General features: G+C 33.8%; 1 protein-coding gene across 1 annotated transcript in view; it reads right to left on the reverse strand.

Moving 5' to 3' along the window:
- LOC126885728 (1-phosphatidylinositol 3-phosphate 5-kinase) overlaps positions 1 to 18,505 on the reverse strand; it is a 106,956-nt gene that overhangs the window by 39,379 nt on the left and 49,072 nt on the right. The window contains exons 12-14 of the mRNA XM_050652497.1: positions 14,235 to 14,648; positions 9,381 to 9,682; positions 5,876 to 6,124 (exon numbers count right to left, since the gene is read on the reverse strand). Coding sequence (XP_050508454.1) covers positions 5,876 to 6,124; positions 9,381 to 9,682; positions 14,235 to 14,648 — 965 coding nt within the window. The remainder of the gene's footprint in view (positions 1 to 5,875; positions 6,125 to 9,380; positions 9,683 to 14,234; positions 14,649 to 18,505) is intronic.

An 18,505-nucleotide genomic window follows, 5' to 3' on the forward strand; every position in this document is an offset into this window, starting at 1 on the left:
AGAAGAACAAGGAGAAAAGGAAGCAGAAGTAGTTCCCTTTTTTTAATGTATACCGCTTTTATAACTTTTATCATTTTTGACCCTTAAATAGCTTAATTACAACTTTTTGAATTATTGTAACTCAAAAACGGTGGCTCTTAGGAAAAAAAATAATGAGACATTTTTTATAAATAATTATCTAATCTACATTTTTTGTTAGAATTAATTTTATGATAAAACTTACCGTTTCGCTGAAAATCGCTAAAAACTATATTTGGTGACCTTTGACCCCATGTAAATTTTTTAGCTCGGGTCGGATTTATGAGGACTTTTTAAATTTCATTTATGATGGTATTTTGAACAATCCTGCCAATTTTCAGCTTGATGGTAATTTTTGTAACCTCGGCTGTGTACGTTGACCGGAGTAATACTTTTATACGAGACAGGAGATCTGTCATCGCAGAATATATCTTGGTGACGTCACAAGTGTTCGCGCGCTTTTTCGATCGTTTGAAATGATTTAAATAGACAAAAAATTTTAAATTTGTATTGCTAAGTTATTATGAGTTTTTGAGGTGTGAACTTTTGAAAATCTTATTTTTAAACGAAACTGAACATTATTATGTAATAAAACAAAAATGTGTAAGTTTCATATTTTAAATAAAACCCTTTTTAAGTTTCCGCTTGTAGATATGAAATCGACCTTTTTCGAGAAAAATCGTCCGCCTACAATCGAATAGTTCATATCTATCGAATTGTTTCACTCAATAATTAAACATATAAAAAAACTTACCATCACTATTATTAGTTCTAGCAGCCGTAGAGGTAACATCGTTTAATAGTGGCTTGTGAATTTAACCAATATAAGTTAAAAGTTAAACAGTTTTTATTGTAAACACAACTGTAAGTAGAAAAACTTAATTTTTAAAAAAGAAATACAATTTACATTTCAACGTTCTACTCAATCGAAACCAGAATATTGCCTTGGAACAGTTGAATAGTTTTTACTATAAACACACCTGTAAGGAGAAAAACCCAATTTTTAAACAAGAAATACAATCTACATTTCAGCGATCTACTTAATTGAAACTTGAGTATTGCCTTAGACAAAAACTTAAGTAATTAGTGGTACCTTTAATAGTACGGTTAATATTACTATAATGGATTTAAATTGTCAGGCATGCCATAAAATTATAACACCGACAGATGGTAGCAAACTGGAATGTTCTGGATGCAAAACAACATGGCACGGTGTTTGTGCTCAACCTCAACCCTTAAATTTTTCACCTGCAACCTTGTTGACATGGAAGTGTCAAAATTGTACCACAGAAGCAGATGCTAGCACAATGCACTTCAACGCAATTATGGCTCAGCTTGCTAATTTAAGTAACGCTATCGCAACATGTAACACTCGAATGTCTGACTTACATAATTTAGTAAATTCTCAGTCGACAAAAATTGACGCTTGCATCTCGGAAATAGCGGTTCTAAGAAGAGAAAACGAACAGCTAAAAATTAAAATCCAGAAAATAGAATCCTCTCCTCCCGAAAATATCCTTATAGAGCTGGCTGATAGAAAACAAAGGGAAAAAAATGTTTTGCTCATGGGTGTTCCAGAAAATACAGAATCCGATGAAGTTAATGCACAACAAATATTAAATCAGGTAGCTCCTAACTTACAAATAGCTTCGCATCGCCGGCTTGGCTTTCCTCGCCAAGATATGAAACCAAGGCCGCTGAAAGTTACTATGATGTCCAGTGAAGATGCCCTTTTTGTTCTTAAAAATAAATCTAAACTGAATCAAAACTCAAACTCAAACATATACATAAAACAAGATCTGACACCTTGCCAGTCAAAATATCTAGCTGAATTACGAACAGAGCTACAAAGTCGTATAGATAATGGGGAGAAAAATTTAACGATTAGATACATAAACAAAATACCTAGAATTACTACAAGAGGAACAACCAAACGTGATAGAGAGGAACAGGAATCACCTAGACGTGAAAAGGGACTCAAGACTTCAAAGCCTGCTTTATGTGGGGCAAACTCATCTGTACCTGAATAGCAATCATTCAAAATAGTATTTTGGAACTGTCAAGGATTTGCCAATCTGGATGAATTTGTTAGAGATTACGATGATTTTTCGGTTTTATGTCTTAATGAAACATGGCTACTTAATGAGTGTAATAATTTGTCAATTGTTTTGTCATCCTATAATGTTATAAGTAGTCCTGCTTCGAAAGAGAAATCCGTGGGCAGAGCAAGCGGTGGTATCTACATATTTTATAAAAATGTATACAACTGTGTAATTTTAGAAAAAACACCGTGGTGGCTATTTTGCAGACTGGTTTCTCCTTCGGAAGAGTCTATTATTATTTGCACAGTATATTTTAAACCGTCCTTAGATATTGTGTATATTCTAGAACTTTTTCAAGTATCTCTGTCGGAAATTCTAGAAAACCATTTCGATGTTCCGCTTCTAATTGGCGGTGACTTTAACAGTAGAATATCAGATATTGGAGAAGTTCCGCCAGAGATGCTGGAGGGCACAAATCTATCGGAGTATCGTCTAAGCAATGACATGGTTTTAAATACTAAGGGGCGCCATATTATTGACTTCATGAACACCAACTCTTTCTGTCTACTTAATGGGAGGACTGAGTCTGATACACCGGCACAATTTACTCACATTAGCAAAGCTGGAAATAGTGTAATTGACTTAGCATTTATCCAGAACAGTGCAATACCTATTATCCAAGATTTATGTGTAATGAACCATAACAGCCCTTCTGACCACTTTGGTATACTGGTAACTTGCGTTTCCGACTTTTTTCGAGAAAGTCGTTTCAAAAAAGCACTTCCTATACAAAAAAAAACTATATATCAATGGAATACTGACCTTGCCTTTTTCTATAAAATTTCTATGCAACATTCGAATAAAACGTCTCTTTCTATAAATATTGATGCACAGGAACTATACAATAATCTAATGTCAGCAATTAAAGAAACTGCTTCGCAATTACAACTTTGTAAAGAAAAATCTTTCCCGTCGTGTATCAGGCAAAGTCCTCCATGGTTTGATCATGAATGTACCTCAGCTAAAAACAACATGAAACAAAGCCTCAAAACAGCTAAATCAAATAACTTCCGCGACCCCTATAAAACAAATTTTTTGACATCAAAAAAAGCCTATAGACAAATAATTAAAAAGAAAAAACATATATATTTTCATAACCTGTATTCTCAACTTGCAAACAGCAGGGACTCCAAAACATTCTGGTCAGTGATTAGGAAATTTCGGAAAAATCACAATACTTCTTTTATCGATGTAGACGTATGGGAGCAATTTTATTCGAATATATATCCCCCAAAACTATATTATAATGCCCGTTTTTTTGATGCAAGACATCCCATTTTTGACGCTATTATAACCAGTGACGAAATATATAGAGTCCTAAATAACTGTCCCAATCGTAAAGCACCTGGAACTGACCATATTTCTTATGAATTCTCTAAAAATCTTCCAAATAATTGGATACTGTATTTAACGGGCATGTTTAATAGAATACTGGAAACAACCATTACGCCGCATAACTGGAGTGAAGTCATTTTTACTATGATATTTAAAAAGGGCAACAGAGATGATCCAGCAAACTATAGAGGTATTGCCTTACTTAATTGTGTTGAAAAAATATTTACTAATATTTTGTTAAACAGACTCAGAGATTGGGTTGAAGTAAATAATGTTCTTCCCGAATGTCAGTCGGGTTTCAGGGGATCAAGGGGTTGCATTGATAATGTATTCACCCTCACTTCTGCTGTACAACTGCAACTACGACTGAAAAAACGCAAAGTGTACGCTGCCTTTGTAGATTATAAGCGGGCTTTTGACTCCATTATCCATCATTTGCTGTGGCAAAAGCTATTTGGCCTTGGGGTGAGTTCTAAAATAATAGCCATTTTGAAAAACATTTATGATAATGCTAGGATGTACATCAAAACTCCAAACGGCTACACAAGACCATTTGATATTTCAACAGGAGTCTTACAGGGTGAACCTTTGAGTCCACTATTATTTAGTTTATTTATTGCGGATATAGAACAGTTTTTTATTAGTCAAGGATCACAAGGTATCTCCATTGATAGCCAAAATCAAATAATAATGCTATTGTATGCTGATGATTTGGTCATTCTTTGTGACTCGGAAGTTGAACTCGGTAAAAATTTAAGTTATCTAGAAAAATACAGTGACAAAAACCAGCTAACTGTAAATGTTGGCAAAACCAAAATTCTTCCATTTGCCCGAAGCGGTCAAATTGGCAATAAAGGCGTTAAGTTCCTATATAAGAATGAAAAAATAGAAGTTGTTAACAAATTTGTATATCTTGGAGTCACCCTAACCACAACATCACTTTTTAAAGCAATGGCCGATACAACAGTGGAAAGAGCAAAACACGCAATTGGTAACGTGATAGGTTTAATGGCTAAAACCAAAATGAATTCTTGGACATCTCGTGTGCAACTTTTCGATTCGCTAGTTCAAAGCCTTGTTATGAACTGTGTGCCCGTTTGGGGAATGAGATATGCTGACCAGTTAGAAAGAATACAAATAACTTTCTTTAAAAAACTTTTACATCTCAGTATCAATACACCTGATTATGCTGTTAGGTTGGAGACAGGAAGAGTAAAAATTTCTTTTACTATTTTCAAGCTAACTTTAAATTGGCTTATCAAGCTATCGCAAATGCATGATTTAAGACTTCCTCTTATTTGTTTTCTGCGTCAGCTTCAAATTTCTTCAGCAAATAATTCAATAAATACGAACAGATACAACTGGGTTTCACAGTTTAAGCAATATTTTCAAATATTAGATTATGAATTTTCTTGGGATGAAAACATCTCTGATTGGCTATTAAAAAACAAGAAAAGCATGTTAAAAAAGTATATGGATATGCTTCATCAAGAAGACATTCAAGCAGTCTCCATGTCAACATTCTCAACTATTTACAAACATTTATCCGTAGATACCTCAGTACAGAAATATCTGGAATTTCAAATTCCCATAAAATACATTCGTGCCATGGCGCAACTTCGAACATCTAATCGCCATGTGTTAAAATTTACCTATAATGGTATAACATATCATATACGACCATCTGAAATCTGTACTATTTGTAACACAAACAAGTTGGAAACTCTTGAACATTTACTGTTTGAATGTCCCATTTACAGTTCAATGAAACCGGTTAATATGGCCCCCCTTAATAATTGCACCGACCTTATTGGTTGTCTTAATAATGTAACTATAATATCTCTGAAAGCAATTTCAATATATATTTGGAATATCATAAAACTTAGATCTTTTGTTTTAAATGAATAAGCTTCAGTTTCTCCTTCATTGGTGTTTATTTAAGAAAACAAGTCTCCATTTCAGTTAGTAATAGCGATTAACTTTTGTTTAAATTTGTTAATAGTTACTTATGTTCTAGACTAGTTGTTAGTTATATTCTGTACTTCAGTTTCTCCTTCATTGGTGTTTATTAAAAAAACCAAGTTATCCATTTCAGTTAGTGATAGCGCTTAACTTTTGTTTAAATTTGTTAATAGTTATTTATGTTCTAGACTAGTTGTTAGTTATATTCTGTACTTACTAAACTCATTGTTATAAAACTGTAGTTTTTAAAAACAATAAATGTCTATCTATCTATCTATCTATCTATTATGTAATAAAACAAAAATGTGTAAGTTTCATATTTTAAATAAAACCCTTTTTAAGTTTCCGCTTGTAGATATGAAATCGACCTTTTTCGAGAAAAATCGTCCGCCTACAATCGAATAGTTCATATCTATCGAATTGTTTCACTCAATAATTAAACATATAAAAAAACTTACCATCACTATTATCCAAACTTGACACCTTTTTCGAAAGCATACTCGTGACTTCTTCTTGAATATTTAGCTCTGGATGTTCGGAAATATCTTCAGCGTTTGTATCTACTGATTTTTCTTTCTTTTTATCGGTATCCTTCTTGCGCGATATGATTTCATTCAATCTGGCATTCCAATTGTCTACTATATCCACAACATTCTTTTTTAATTTTGTTAAACAATCTGATATGTTCCAATAGGTAACAAATAGTTCTAAAATACAAAGAAAATATTTAGTGGTTAAAAATGCCTTCTAGGATTGTATTAGGTATACAGCTATTGTAATATTCAGATGGAAAGAGCTGAGGGAGACCTATGTCGAGTAATGAACGCGTACAGATTGATGATGATGATGATATAATATTCATTTTTCAACATAATTAATGAGAACAACTATTTCCTATTATCGAAACACGAGAACTGGAAGTAATTACAAACTAATGCAGCCTGAAATTCCCATAAAAAGATGGTTTCATTCTGTATCAAATCGCCATTTCATAAGAGTTATAAATAGATTGAGATGTAATAACGCTCTTACTCCCTTCAATGTTCAGTTTGGGTCCCACAGAGTCACATAACTGTGAGTGGGGAAAATAAGGTGATCTACTACATATTATCCTCGAATGTTCCCATCAATCAGTAAATATAAACAAATTTTATGATAATCTTATTTTAAAAATTCCACGTCCCGTCTATCTGAACAATTTGATTTTTTCTGAAGATATTAATATATTAAAAACAATTTACGAACAAAAAAAAAAGAAAAAAAAACAAAAAAAAAAGAGAAAAAAAAAACAAAAAAAAAACAAAAAAAAAGAGAAAAAAAAGGAAAAAATAAAAAAGAAAAAACTAAGAAGATGTAAGCCTCCGAGATGTTGAATCGGGTTTATGTCTTAGCGTAGTAAAAAAACAATTAAAAAAAAGAAAAAAAAAACAAATTAAAAATATAATAAAAAAAATATACAAAAAAAATAAATATACACAAAAAAATATTTACATCCAAAAGAGTTTATTTTTTTAGATAGTAGCATGTTAGTTTGTTATGTACATATATATTTAGAGTTAAAAATATAGAAAAAATTCCTCTGATTGAAAAAAAATGTTTGTTTTTAAAATAAAATGTCTGGCGTCTGGCTAATTAGCTCAGCCAAGGCCATCAAATTCACACAAAAAAAAACTATTACCCTTGAACTGTAAGTTGCAGACAGCTTACCATTTTTCGTCCTCTATAAGAATCGAAATACTAATTATTGAAGCATGTAGTCACTACACTCGATATGACAAAAAATGAATATAACAAAAAATATTTTCCTACTCGATTAAATCTATAAAGATATATAATTCATAAGAGGTACTAGAAATATAAGATGAGGGATTTCTACAATTTGCAAATCACATCTCCCATCTGCTCAACGTGGTAAAAGTTCCAATGAGAAGGTGTCCCACGTACTCCAAATAGAGTAAATAAATTAAACATTAAAAATGTATAAATATTTTCAATTTCGTTGCGACCCCAAAATGCAGCAGTATTATATTCTAATTCAATCAGAGAGTACAGCAAGTGTCTATACCGATTTCGGGGCTTTTCTGTCCCTCGTCAGTAGTCACATAATAAGCTCTTCTCTCTGACTGAACCAGAATACACCGACGCTTTCAGTCACGGATTGCAACAAACGGAATGGCTGGGATGCCTTAGCGACATCTGCTAGAATAAAGATGAAGTTTTTAATCTAATAATGCATAAAATAACATTTAAAATATTATTTTACACCCCACCAGATTGAAAACAATGTGAACCTTCTCTGGTGACACCTCTGAGGCTTCTAAAATATGCAAGCCATACGGATGCCGAGACTACAGGAAGATGAGGGATTTCTACAATTTGCAAATCATATCCCATCTACTCAGCGCACTGGCAAAAGCTCCAACGAGAAGGTTTCCTACGTACTCCAAATAGAGTAAATACATTAAACATTAAAAATGTATAAACATTTTCAATTTCTGCACGCAAGTGACTGCACCCCGGGGTTTGTCCTAGTTGGGTCAGAGAGAGCAGCATATGTGCCTCCTGATGATGCGGCTGTAGTTTCGTGTTGCAACGAAATTGAAAATGGTTATTCATTTTTGATTTACATGTTTACTCCGATTGGAGTACGAAGGGAACCATTCTCTTTGTAACCTTACCGCGCTGAGCAGATGGGACGTGAATTATATATTGTAAAATTCCCTCATCTTCCTTAGTCTCAGCATCCGTTATGGCTTGTAAATTGTAGAAGCCTCGGAGGTGTTACCAGAGAAGGTTCCCATTGTTTTCAATCTGGTAGGATGTAGAGTAACATCTTTTGATGTTGTTTTATGTGCTATTAGATTGAAAACTTAGTTTTTGCTAGCAGTTGCCGCTAGGGCATCCCTGCCATTTCGTTCGTTGCAATCCGTGACTGCACGCCGGGGTTTGTTCTAGTTAGGTCAGAGAGAGCAGCATATGTGCCTCCTGATGAGAGACTAATAAGTTTCGAAACTGGTAGAGGTGCTTGCTGCACTCTCTGATTGAACTGGAATAATGATGGTAATGATGAATGGTTATTCATTTTTGATTTTCAATTTCGTTGCAACCCAAAAATGCAGCCGCATTATATTCTAATTCAATCAGAGGGTACAGCAAATGTGTATACCAGTTTCGGGGCTTTTTTGTCCCTCGTCAGTAGTCACATAATGCTCTCCTCTCTGACTGAACCAGGATACACGGACGCGTGCAGTCGCGGATTGCAACAAACGGATGCCTTAACGGCATCTGCTAGAAAAAAGACTAAGTTTTCAATCTAATTTTTGGATAAGAATAAAAATTTCTGCGGACCTTATGTTTAATGAGGTAAATTATTTTGCCACTTTTGCAGAGGTTCTGAAGACTAAAGTGCTCATGCTAAATAATACAATCCTTGATGATAAGAATATCTTTTATGAGACGAGGAAATTAACGTAGAAAAAGGAATGTAACACGATAAAATTTAATTATAATAGAAATGTACACAGAAATATTCATGGACGAATAAAAAATAAAGAGAATATTAAGAAGCAGCAGAAGCATTATCAAAACCTTTCAAGTAAGTGTTAAATATACAAATAATGAATGTGTTGCATGTGTGACTCCATACTATTGTAGTAAAGAAAAGAGAGACGTTCTCACAAACAAGTTATTTTACAACTGACGACCGGTTTCGCTGTCTACAATATTCACAGCATTTTCAGGTCCCGGTTAAAGTAAAATTAAATGCTACAAACAACAAAAACAAAAAACAAACAAAAAAACAAAAAAACTAACTCTGGTTTTTGTTGTTTGTAGTATTTAATTTTACTTTAACCGGGACCTGAAGATGCTGTGAATATTGTAGACAGCGAAACCGGTCGTCAGTTGTAAAATAAATTGTTTGTGAGAACGTCTCTCTTTTCTTTACTACAATGTTAAATATACCTTTTTTATCAAATTGCTTATTTTCTATGGTTGGCGAGGTTAACTTAAGCTGTACCTCTTCGACTTTTTGTTTGAACTGATTGTGATCTTTCATTAAAAGTTGCTTAACACTCCCATTCGCGTCAGCTTCGTCGCTGACCAAAGTTTTCAATTTATCTTGAATCAAAGAAAAAATATCGTGTCCCTTTTGTGCAATGTTTTTAATTTCGTCTATGAGTTCACTCTGGAATTTATTGCTTTCGCATTGTACTTCAATTATTGGAGGAGGTAGAGATATTTCTAGTATCGTGATTTGGCAATACCTAAAAATATTTTAAATTATAAATACACATAACAATAGTAGGGGAGGAAAGTATGCTCAATTTGCAGTCACTCGAGCGCTTTGGGGACCTATGGGTTGTGATTATTAGGTCCTAAAACCAAAAAAAGTTAAGTAAAATTTTCCATTTTAGTTGGGACTTTCCATTTTTTAATTTAATTTTCCATTTCTAACAATCGTTTTTTTCGATTATAGCGCCATCTATCCATAATTCGAAAAAATGTTTCGAATAAAAGTTGCTTATTTTTACGTAAAGAATCCAAATCTGCAATAAAAATTTGGGGATTCTATTTAAGATTTTAAAGTAACCCCCACCCCACTTCCGCGGGGGTCGTGTTTGGTGCCATTCGATAGATTTTTCAAAAATATTGAACAAGTATATTTTGCAGTTTTTCGATCTGATGTTTATTTTGCGAAATATCGCGGGATTTGTATTTAAAATTTTAAATTTACCCCCCACCCCTCTCCGTGGGGGTTATGTTTGGTATCATGCAATAGACTTTTGAAAAATACTGAACACGTATTTTTTAGTTTTTCGATATGACGTTCATTTTGCGAAATATTCGCTTTTTTTGAGAAACTTTTTGACCCTCCCATTACCTTACGCTCAATTCACAGATTTTTGAAATATACACTCTTTTGCATGTACTTAACTTACCTTATCTTAATCTGACAATTTCGAGTATTTTTAAGGATAGTTTTTTTTCGGGCCCCTCTTAACGAACGCCCCTGTGTTAAGAGCCAATATATGGTAGAGGTACATCTGCAGGGTACCAGGTTTCTCCCCATATGATAATCTGACGCGCTCGAGTAACTGCAAAAATCCCCGCTTGGGCTCCCCTACCACAAGACATTTATTACGAAAATAATTAAGTAAAAAAAAGTATATTATGTAGTTGTTCCATTATATCTTTTCACGGACGTCATGATTCAGTTGCAAACAAGTTAAAACAAAACATTAAGTGAAACTTACCTCGATATGTATGTAATAGGGCTTTTCCTGCGAAGTACGTAGGACAAGATCTGACCTAAGAACTATTAAAACTAATCCAAAAAATAATATAACAAAACAGAATACCACAAGAATGGAGTTCAAGCATCCTAATAACCCTCTTCAAAAAATGACAAAAATCGGACCCGGAGAATTACAGAGGACTTTAAAAGGGTAAACCCTGTAGTTGGCTGTATACCTTCGTTAAAACAACGTAGAATGAAGTAAACACTTCTGTTGTATGTAGGTATATGAATTTATTACAATTCTTAAAATTTATCCACAAGGGAGTGGAAGTACAAAACGTTTTCGGTCGAACTGACCATCATCAATGTAAACCTGAAAATAAGTGAACCACTTAGATTGAAATGCAAAAGGGTGAAATTTTGACAGTTAAAAAAAAAAAGAAAATGTGGTTACTTACGTCCAGTGTACAAGTAATTGAAACTAGCCACTTCAATAAGTGTAAAAACCTCTAAATAACATTATTGCTACATTATGAGCTATATAGTAATCGACATTAAGTCGATGTCTTAAGATTATAAATATCACATGTGAATGTACGTCATCCTTGCTCGGAAATTGCACAAGGTTGTTGTGATCAGGTGAGAGGTTAACAACCAACTGATTAAACAGATTGGTGCCTGAAAATGTATGACAAGATGAGAAGATAGGTGGATTTTTCAAATATCATCATCATCATCATCATCATTCTCTTTGTCTTATCCCTATGCGGGGTCGGCTTCCCTAATTGCATTTCTCCACACTATTCTATCTTGGGTCATATCAATGTTAATCCCCTTTACCAACATGTCCCGCCTTATCGTCTTCCCCCAGGTCTTCTTTGGTCTTCCTCTCCTACTCCTTCCAGGAATATGCACTTCAGCTATTCTTCGTATTGGGTGATTAACGTCTCGCCGTTGAACATGACCAAACCATCTTAACCTATGCTCTCTCATTTTGACATCAATTGGTGCCACACCTAGACTTCCCCTAATATACTCATTTCTAATTTTATCCTTCTTTGTCACTCCACTCATCCATCTAAGCATTCTCATTTCCGCCACATGCATTCGTTGTTCCTCTTTCTTTTTCAATGCCCAACATTCAGTTCCGTGCATCATAGCCGGTCTTATGGCTGTTTTATAGAATTTTCCCTTCAGCTTCATTGGAATTTTTCTGTCACACAACACACCACTCGCTTCTTTCCACTTCATCCATCCAGCCCTAATTCTACTGCATGCATCTCCATCTATTTCTCCATTACTCTGTAATACCGATCCTAGGTACTTAAAACTATTGCTTTTCACAATCATTTCACCATCCAAAGATACCATTTTATTTGTAGTAACTCCATCTTTAAATGAACATTCCAAATACTCTGTTCTTGTCCTACTAAGTGTTAAACCTTTTTCCTCCAGAGCTTGTCTCCACTGTTCCTGTTTTTGTTCTAACTCTCTTTCACTATTTCCTATTAACACTACATCATCAGCATACATTAGGCACCATGGAATACTACCCTGTAGTTTCCCTGTTATCTGGTCCAAAACTAATGAAAATAAATAAGGACTAAGCACCGAGCTTTGGTGCAATCCTACTTTCACCTGAAATTGATCAGTCTTTCCTACACCTGTTCTAACACTGGTCGTTACTCCCTCATACATATCTCTCACAATCTTTACATATTCGCCAGGGACTCCTTTCTTATTGAGTGCCCACCAAATCTCTCGAGGAACTCTATCATATGCTTTCTCAAGATCAATAAATATCATATGAGCGTTGGTCTCTTTATTCCTGTATTTTTCCATCAGTTGCCTTACAATGAAAATTGCATCTGTTGTTGATCTGCCCTGCATAAAGCCAAATTGATTATCGGATATTTCGGTTTTTTCACGTATCCGTCTATCAATTACTCTCTCCCATATTTTCATGGTGTGGCTAAGTAGTTTTATAGCCCTGTAGTTTGTGCATTGTTGTATGTCTCCCTTGTTTTTCTAGACTGCTTCTCCATTCGTCTGGCATTTGTCCAACTTTCATAATTCTATTAAATAGACCTGTTAGCCAACTTATTCCTGTCTCTCCCAATGCTCTCCATACTTCCCCAGGAATATCATCTGGTCCGACTGCTTTTCCTTTCTTTATTTTTTGAAGCACTTGAGCAACTTCCTCGTTTGTTATTCTGGTAACCATTGCTGTTACTGTCTCCGTTAACTCCACAGGCTGTCTGTCAAATTCTTCATTTAATAAACTGTCAAAATACTTTCTCCATCTCTTTTTGACATCCTTTTCGTGAATTAGTATTTTATTATTTTCATCTCGGATACATCTATTCTGATTAAAATTTCTTGCTTTCTTTGCTCTCTGTTTGGCTATTTTATATATCTTTGCCTCGCCTTCCCTGGTATCAAGTTGATCGTATAGGTTTGAATACGCTTCTGCTTTAGCTTTTGCTACTGCTACTTTCGCTTCCTTTTTGGCGACCATATAGTTTTGAAGATCTATGTCCGATCTGGTTTCTTGCCACTTTTTATATAATTTTCCCTTCTCTTTTATTTTTCCATGTACTTCATTTGATTTTTCAAATGTCACCCGAAAAATTTTAACGTGACAACACATCTGCTTTCTCTCACCATCTCAAAGTCAACAAACACCACCTTAACATCCCAGATGGTGTGACTTTTATTCATAACATCCAAGATAAAAATACCCTTCGATTAGATCTATATGAAGATTTAGAGATTGTCAGAGACACAAGGACAAGTCCAAACTGTGTTAACCGTCAACTTCCTCTTAACCGTGACTTCACCCCCATTCATACTTTATTCTAAGTTGAATTACAGAGGAATTACAAATAAACTAAATAAAATTATAACATTAGCAGAAGAACAACAAGGTTTTAGGTCGGGAAGGTCATGCACCGACGCTATATTTATAATGAGGTAAGTTCAAGAGAAGTCATTAGAATAAAACAAACCGGCATATTATTTATGTAGGTACCTCTACGAATAATTAAAACTATCGAAAATATCTACCAGAACAACACAATAAAAGTAAAAGTAGAAGAAGAACTAACTGACTCAATTGAAGCTGGCTTTGGGATAAGACAGGAACTCCCTGAGTCCTGTATTGTTCAACCTAATCATGGATGAAATAATCTAAAAAGTAAGAACTAAAAAAGGACACAAAATGGGAGAAAAATAACTTACAATAATCTACTTCAATAATCTTACTGGCTTTGGGATAAGACAGGAACTCCCTGAGACCTCTATTGTTCAACCTAATCATGGATGAAATAATCTAAAAAGTAAGAACTAAAAAAGGACACCAAATGGGAGAAAAACGACTTAAAATAATCTGCTATGCGGACGTCGCAATACTAATTCTCAAAGTGAAGATGATTTTCAACGTATGCTGCACCAATTTAATATGACCACTAGAAAATTCAATATGTTAATTTCTCCAAAAAAGATCAAATGATCAAAAAAGACTATCATTTAAATTGTTGATTAAGAAAGTGGTATCAGGAATTTCTACAATTACTTACTTGAATGTAGCTACATAATTTTTATATCCAAAATAATGATAATGGTCTTGATGTAGGCTGTGGTCACAAGCTGACTGGCCTCTTCTGCTATAAATATCCCCATAAAATTTCAACTCCAAGAACTTTGCAAATGAGTACGACCAAGTGTCAGCCGACATCGGAACCACAGGCGATACTTTTTGACATTTGGTACACCACGTCCACATAACTATGTGGTCCTCTGAGAATTCGTTTTCAAAATAGTTTAGACAGATTGTAACACAGCCTGTATTATGAACGAATCTTCTTATATGGTTTATCATAGGGGTATCACAGGATTTTGAAGGGCAGTTATAAGTAGATCGGAAGCAGTATCTTTCCAGGAAACAACCTAATGGAATATCGTTTCGTCCATAAAAATCCATATAAACAATCCTAAAAATACAAAATAGTAAACCATTTAACTCTGAACATCAATACTAGATAATAGTTATTTTTTAAATTGCATCACTAATGTATTGTCCATTACTACAAAAGTTTTCTCGGAAATATTTGGAAGTTTAGTTTTAAGCAAATTTTCGAAAAGAGGTCCATCCATTTCATCCTGATAATCTGCTGCATTTTTTTCGCTAAGTCAATTCTTAAAGTTAATGCAGTAAAACGAAACGTGGACCACATGAATACATGTTTTAAAAACTGTGTGCTTAATTCGTAAATACCGACATGTCTTTCCAGCAAGACCTAATTATGAGTAGGTACTTCTTTAGAAATTAAACCTTTGATGTATATACCGATCCCGTCCACTGTAGTATGGTATAACTAGACCCAAACCGAGACATCCAAAGTGAAAGTTATCCTCCAACACCAAATTGTTCTATATGGTCCACATAATGTTCAGAAAAAAGTCACACCATTTTGAGCGTCGGGTTTGGGTGGGAGAGGGGGGAGAAATCGGTAAATTCGTAGTTTTTTACGTTTTTCGTCAATATTTCTAAAACTATGCGGTTTAGCATGAATAACCTTCTATACAAAAATATTCTACATTAAATTTGAAAATTTGAAATAAAAAGGTCCTATGCATAATCCTTCTAAAATGAACGGTTCAAAAGTTACGGAGGTAGTATAGTATAATTGGTCCAAAAAAAGGCCTAACCCAGACATTCAAAATAAAAGTTTTCCTTCAACACCAAATTGTTCTATATGGTCCACATATTGTTCAGTAAAAAGTTACACCATTTTGAGCGTCCGGTTGGGGGGGAGATGGGGGAAAAGTCGGCAAATTAGTAGTTTTTTTACGTTTTTCGTCAATATTTCTAAAACTATGCTTTAGCAAAACAATGTTCTATACAAAAATGTTCTACGTGAAATTTAAAACAAAAAAGGTCCTATACATAATTGTTATAAAATCAACGGTTCCAGAGTTACGGAGGGTAAAGAGTGGAGGTTTTCGATACTTTTTATATTCTTTTGGGCAATTTATAGAAATTTTCTTTAAAAGGATTGTGTTTTGTAAATAAAATTTGCTATTTCAGTGGCCGATGATATGTTAGTGATAAGCCCTTGAAGAAACGTCAACCTCACCACCCACATCATCATCAATTGCCCAGATAATATAAAAAGTATAGAGAACCTCCACTTTTCACCCTTCGTAACTCTGGAACCGTTGATTTTATAACAATTATGTATTGGACCTTTTTTGTTTTAAATTTTATGTAGAACATTTTTTTATAGACCATTGTTTACGCTAAAGCATAGTTTTAGAAATATTGACGAAAAACGTAAAAAACTACTAATTTACCAACTTCTCCCCCATCTATAAACGTTAACCTCACCACCCACATCATCATCAATTGCCCAGATATTATAAAAAGTATAGAAAACCTCCACTTTTCACCCTTCGTAACTCTGGAACCGTTGATTTTATAACAATTATGTATTGGACCTTTTTTGTTTTAAATTTTATGTAGAACATTTTTTTATAGACCATTGTTTACGCTAAAGCATAGTTTTAGAAATATTGACGAAAAACGTAAAAAACTACTAATTTACCGACTTCTCCCCCATCTCCCCCTCAAACCGGACGCTCAAAATGGTGTAACTTTTTACTGAACAATATTTGGACCATATAGAACAATTTGTTGTTGGAGGAAAACTTTTACTTTAGATGTCTGGGTTAGGCCTTTTTTGGACCAATTATACTATACTACCTCCGTAACTTTGGAACCGTTCATTTTAGAAGGATTATGCATAGGACCTTTTTTATTGCAAATTTAATGTAGAACATTTTTGTATAGAAGGTTGTTCATGCTAAACCGCAGAGTTTTAGAAATATTGACGAAAAACCTAAAAACTACGAATTTACCGATTTCTCCCCCTCACCCCTTTAAACCCGACGCTCAAAATGGTGACTTTTTTCCTGAACATTATGTGGACCATATAGAACAATTTGGTGTTGGAGGATAACTTTCACTTTGGATGTCTCGGTTATGCCATTATTTGGATCAATTATATCATACTACTGAGTTAGTAAAGAAATTTATATTATATTCTACAAAAAAAAACTATTTAAAGATCTCCTCTAACAACTTAAATCTGCAACATATTTCTCCAAATTCCGTAAAATGACAAAAGCAAATCTATCTGAAAGACCATATTATCCAGTAGAAGTTTTTCTGAATGAATAACTAAGAAATTACAGTACCTTTATATACATATACAAGTAACTAACGTATTTTTATTTATATTTGAGTGTCATATGCAGCAGCTTAAACTTGTTAGTTCCTGAGGTTGTATTATGCAATTTGCAATTTATTTAAATTTTGCAGTAGATTGTTTTTTTTATTTCATTATCTTTTATTTTGTAATATTGACAATTTAACTAGTTTCAGTAAATTGTATTTGTTATTAGTTTTTTCTTGGCTCTTTGAAAGCTTTGTCCATAAAGTAAAATTTTCAGGGACAATAAAACATATTTCTATGAAACAGGGGCCTTCCAGCCTGTAGTGAATCCACGAAAAAAATGACTGAAAAGCTAACGAATAATATCTTATTTGCGCAATGGAAGAGAGGCAGTATAAAAAAGATACTAAGAAAGTATACAGGGTGTCCCAGACTAATTTAGCCACGCTATATCTCTTAAACGAATAGAGATTTTCGAATGGGACAAAAAGTGATATATTCTACTTGCAATACACTTCAATACTGCGTACAAAAAAACCATCCCCTAAATATGCATCCCTTAGTTACAACCCCTAACTTTAATTTTTTTAATAGCACCCTGTATATTTTTTTATAATTTTGGATGTGGTCTTTTATCGTCTTTTCAACACATTTTTTGAAAATAAAATCGGTTCGTAAATAACCAAGGAACTATCAGTTTATTTTTGTTAATTGAAGACCTTGGGACCAGAAGGGGGCATGCCACCAAACAATATTTTGGAGAAAACATCACTTTAAACTTATTTTCAAATCCTGAAATCCAAGTTTTAAAATTTTCTTGGTAGTAAGGCCCATAATCGTTTGGAAATATGATATTAAATACACAATAAAAGTAACACAGACGTTTATTTATCGGTTTTGAGTTTTTGAACGTTTTTTGAAAAAATATGAGGCTTATCCCCTTTTGTAAAAAAAATATATTCTAAAATATGAACATAAAATGCAACAATAAAATAATTCAGTTGTCAATATTTTCAATATCTGAAAAGTCGTCCAAATGTTCAATGTCTTCCAGCGGTTCATTATTCTCAGTATCTGGTAGAATCTGTTGGCAAGCACCAATTTCTGCCTACACTGTTTTTTGCAACCGCAAGGTGCACCTAATTTTTTTGGTTCTATTTTATTTCCTCTTGTATTTATGTACATATTCGTAAACTAGATTTTTTTTTAGTCTTGCGCTTAATTTTTTATGTCGTTGGGTATCCTTGTGTCTCCATCTAGAAGGCGCCTTCTTTTCTGGAGTTGTCAAGAGAACTCGAGAAGTCTGTGGGGTATAAACCTATTCATTTCCTACATACAATACATAAGCCACAAAAAACCTTTAGAACAATCCTAATATTTTTAGGTTCGAAAAATATAACATAAGGGGACAAGCCACACAGTAAATAAACTTACTGTTCCTGAGTTTATATTTTCCCAATCTCTGCTACTTCCGGATACTGTATAGTCTTTGTCATCTTCGCTTTTATTTAAAAATGGATATTGGTCACTGTGTTCAGAATCAAACTCAAAAAAAGTCTATTTTCCGTTTACATGCACGGGAATGTTCCGCCGCCATGTTGATTACTACTGTG

Source organism: Diabrotica virgifera, chromosome 5, assembly GCF_917563875.1.
Source record: "Diabrotica virgifera virgifera chromosome 5, PGI_DIABVI_V3a".
In the NCBI taxonomy this organism is placed as follows: Eukaryota; Metazoa; Arthropoda; class Insecta; order Coleoptera; family Chrysomelidae; genus Diabrotica; species Diabrotica virgifera.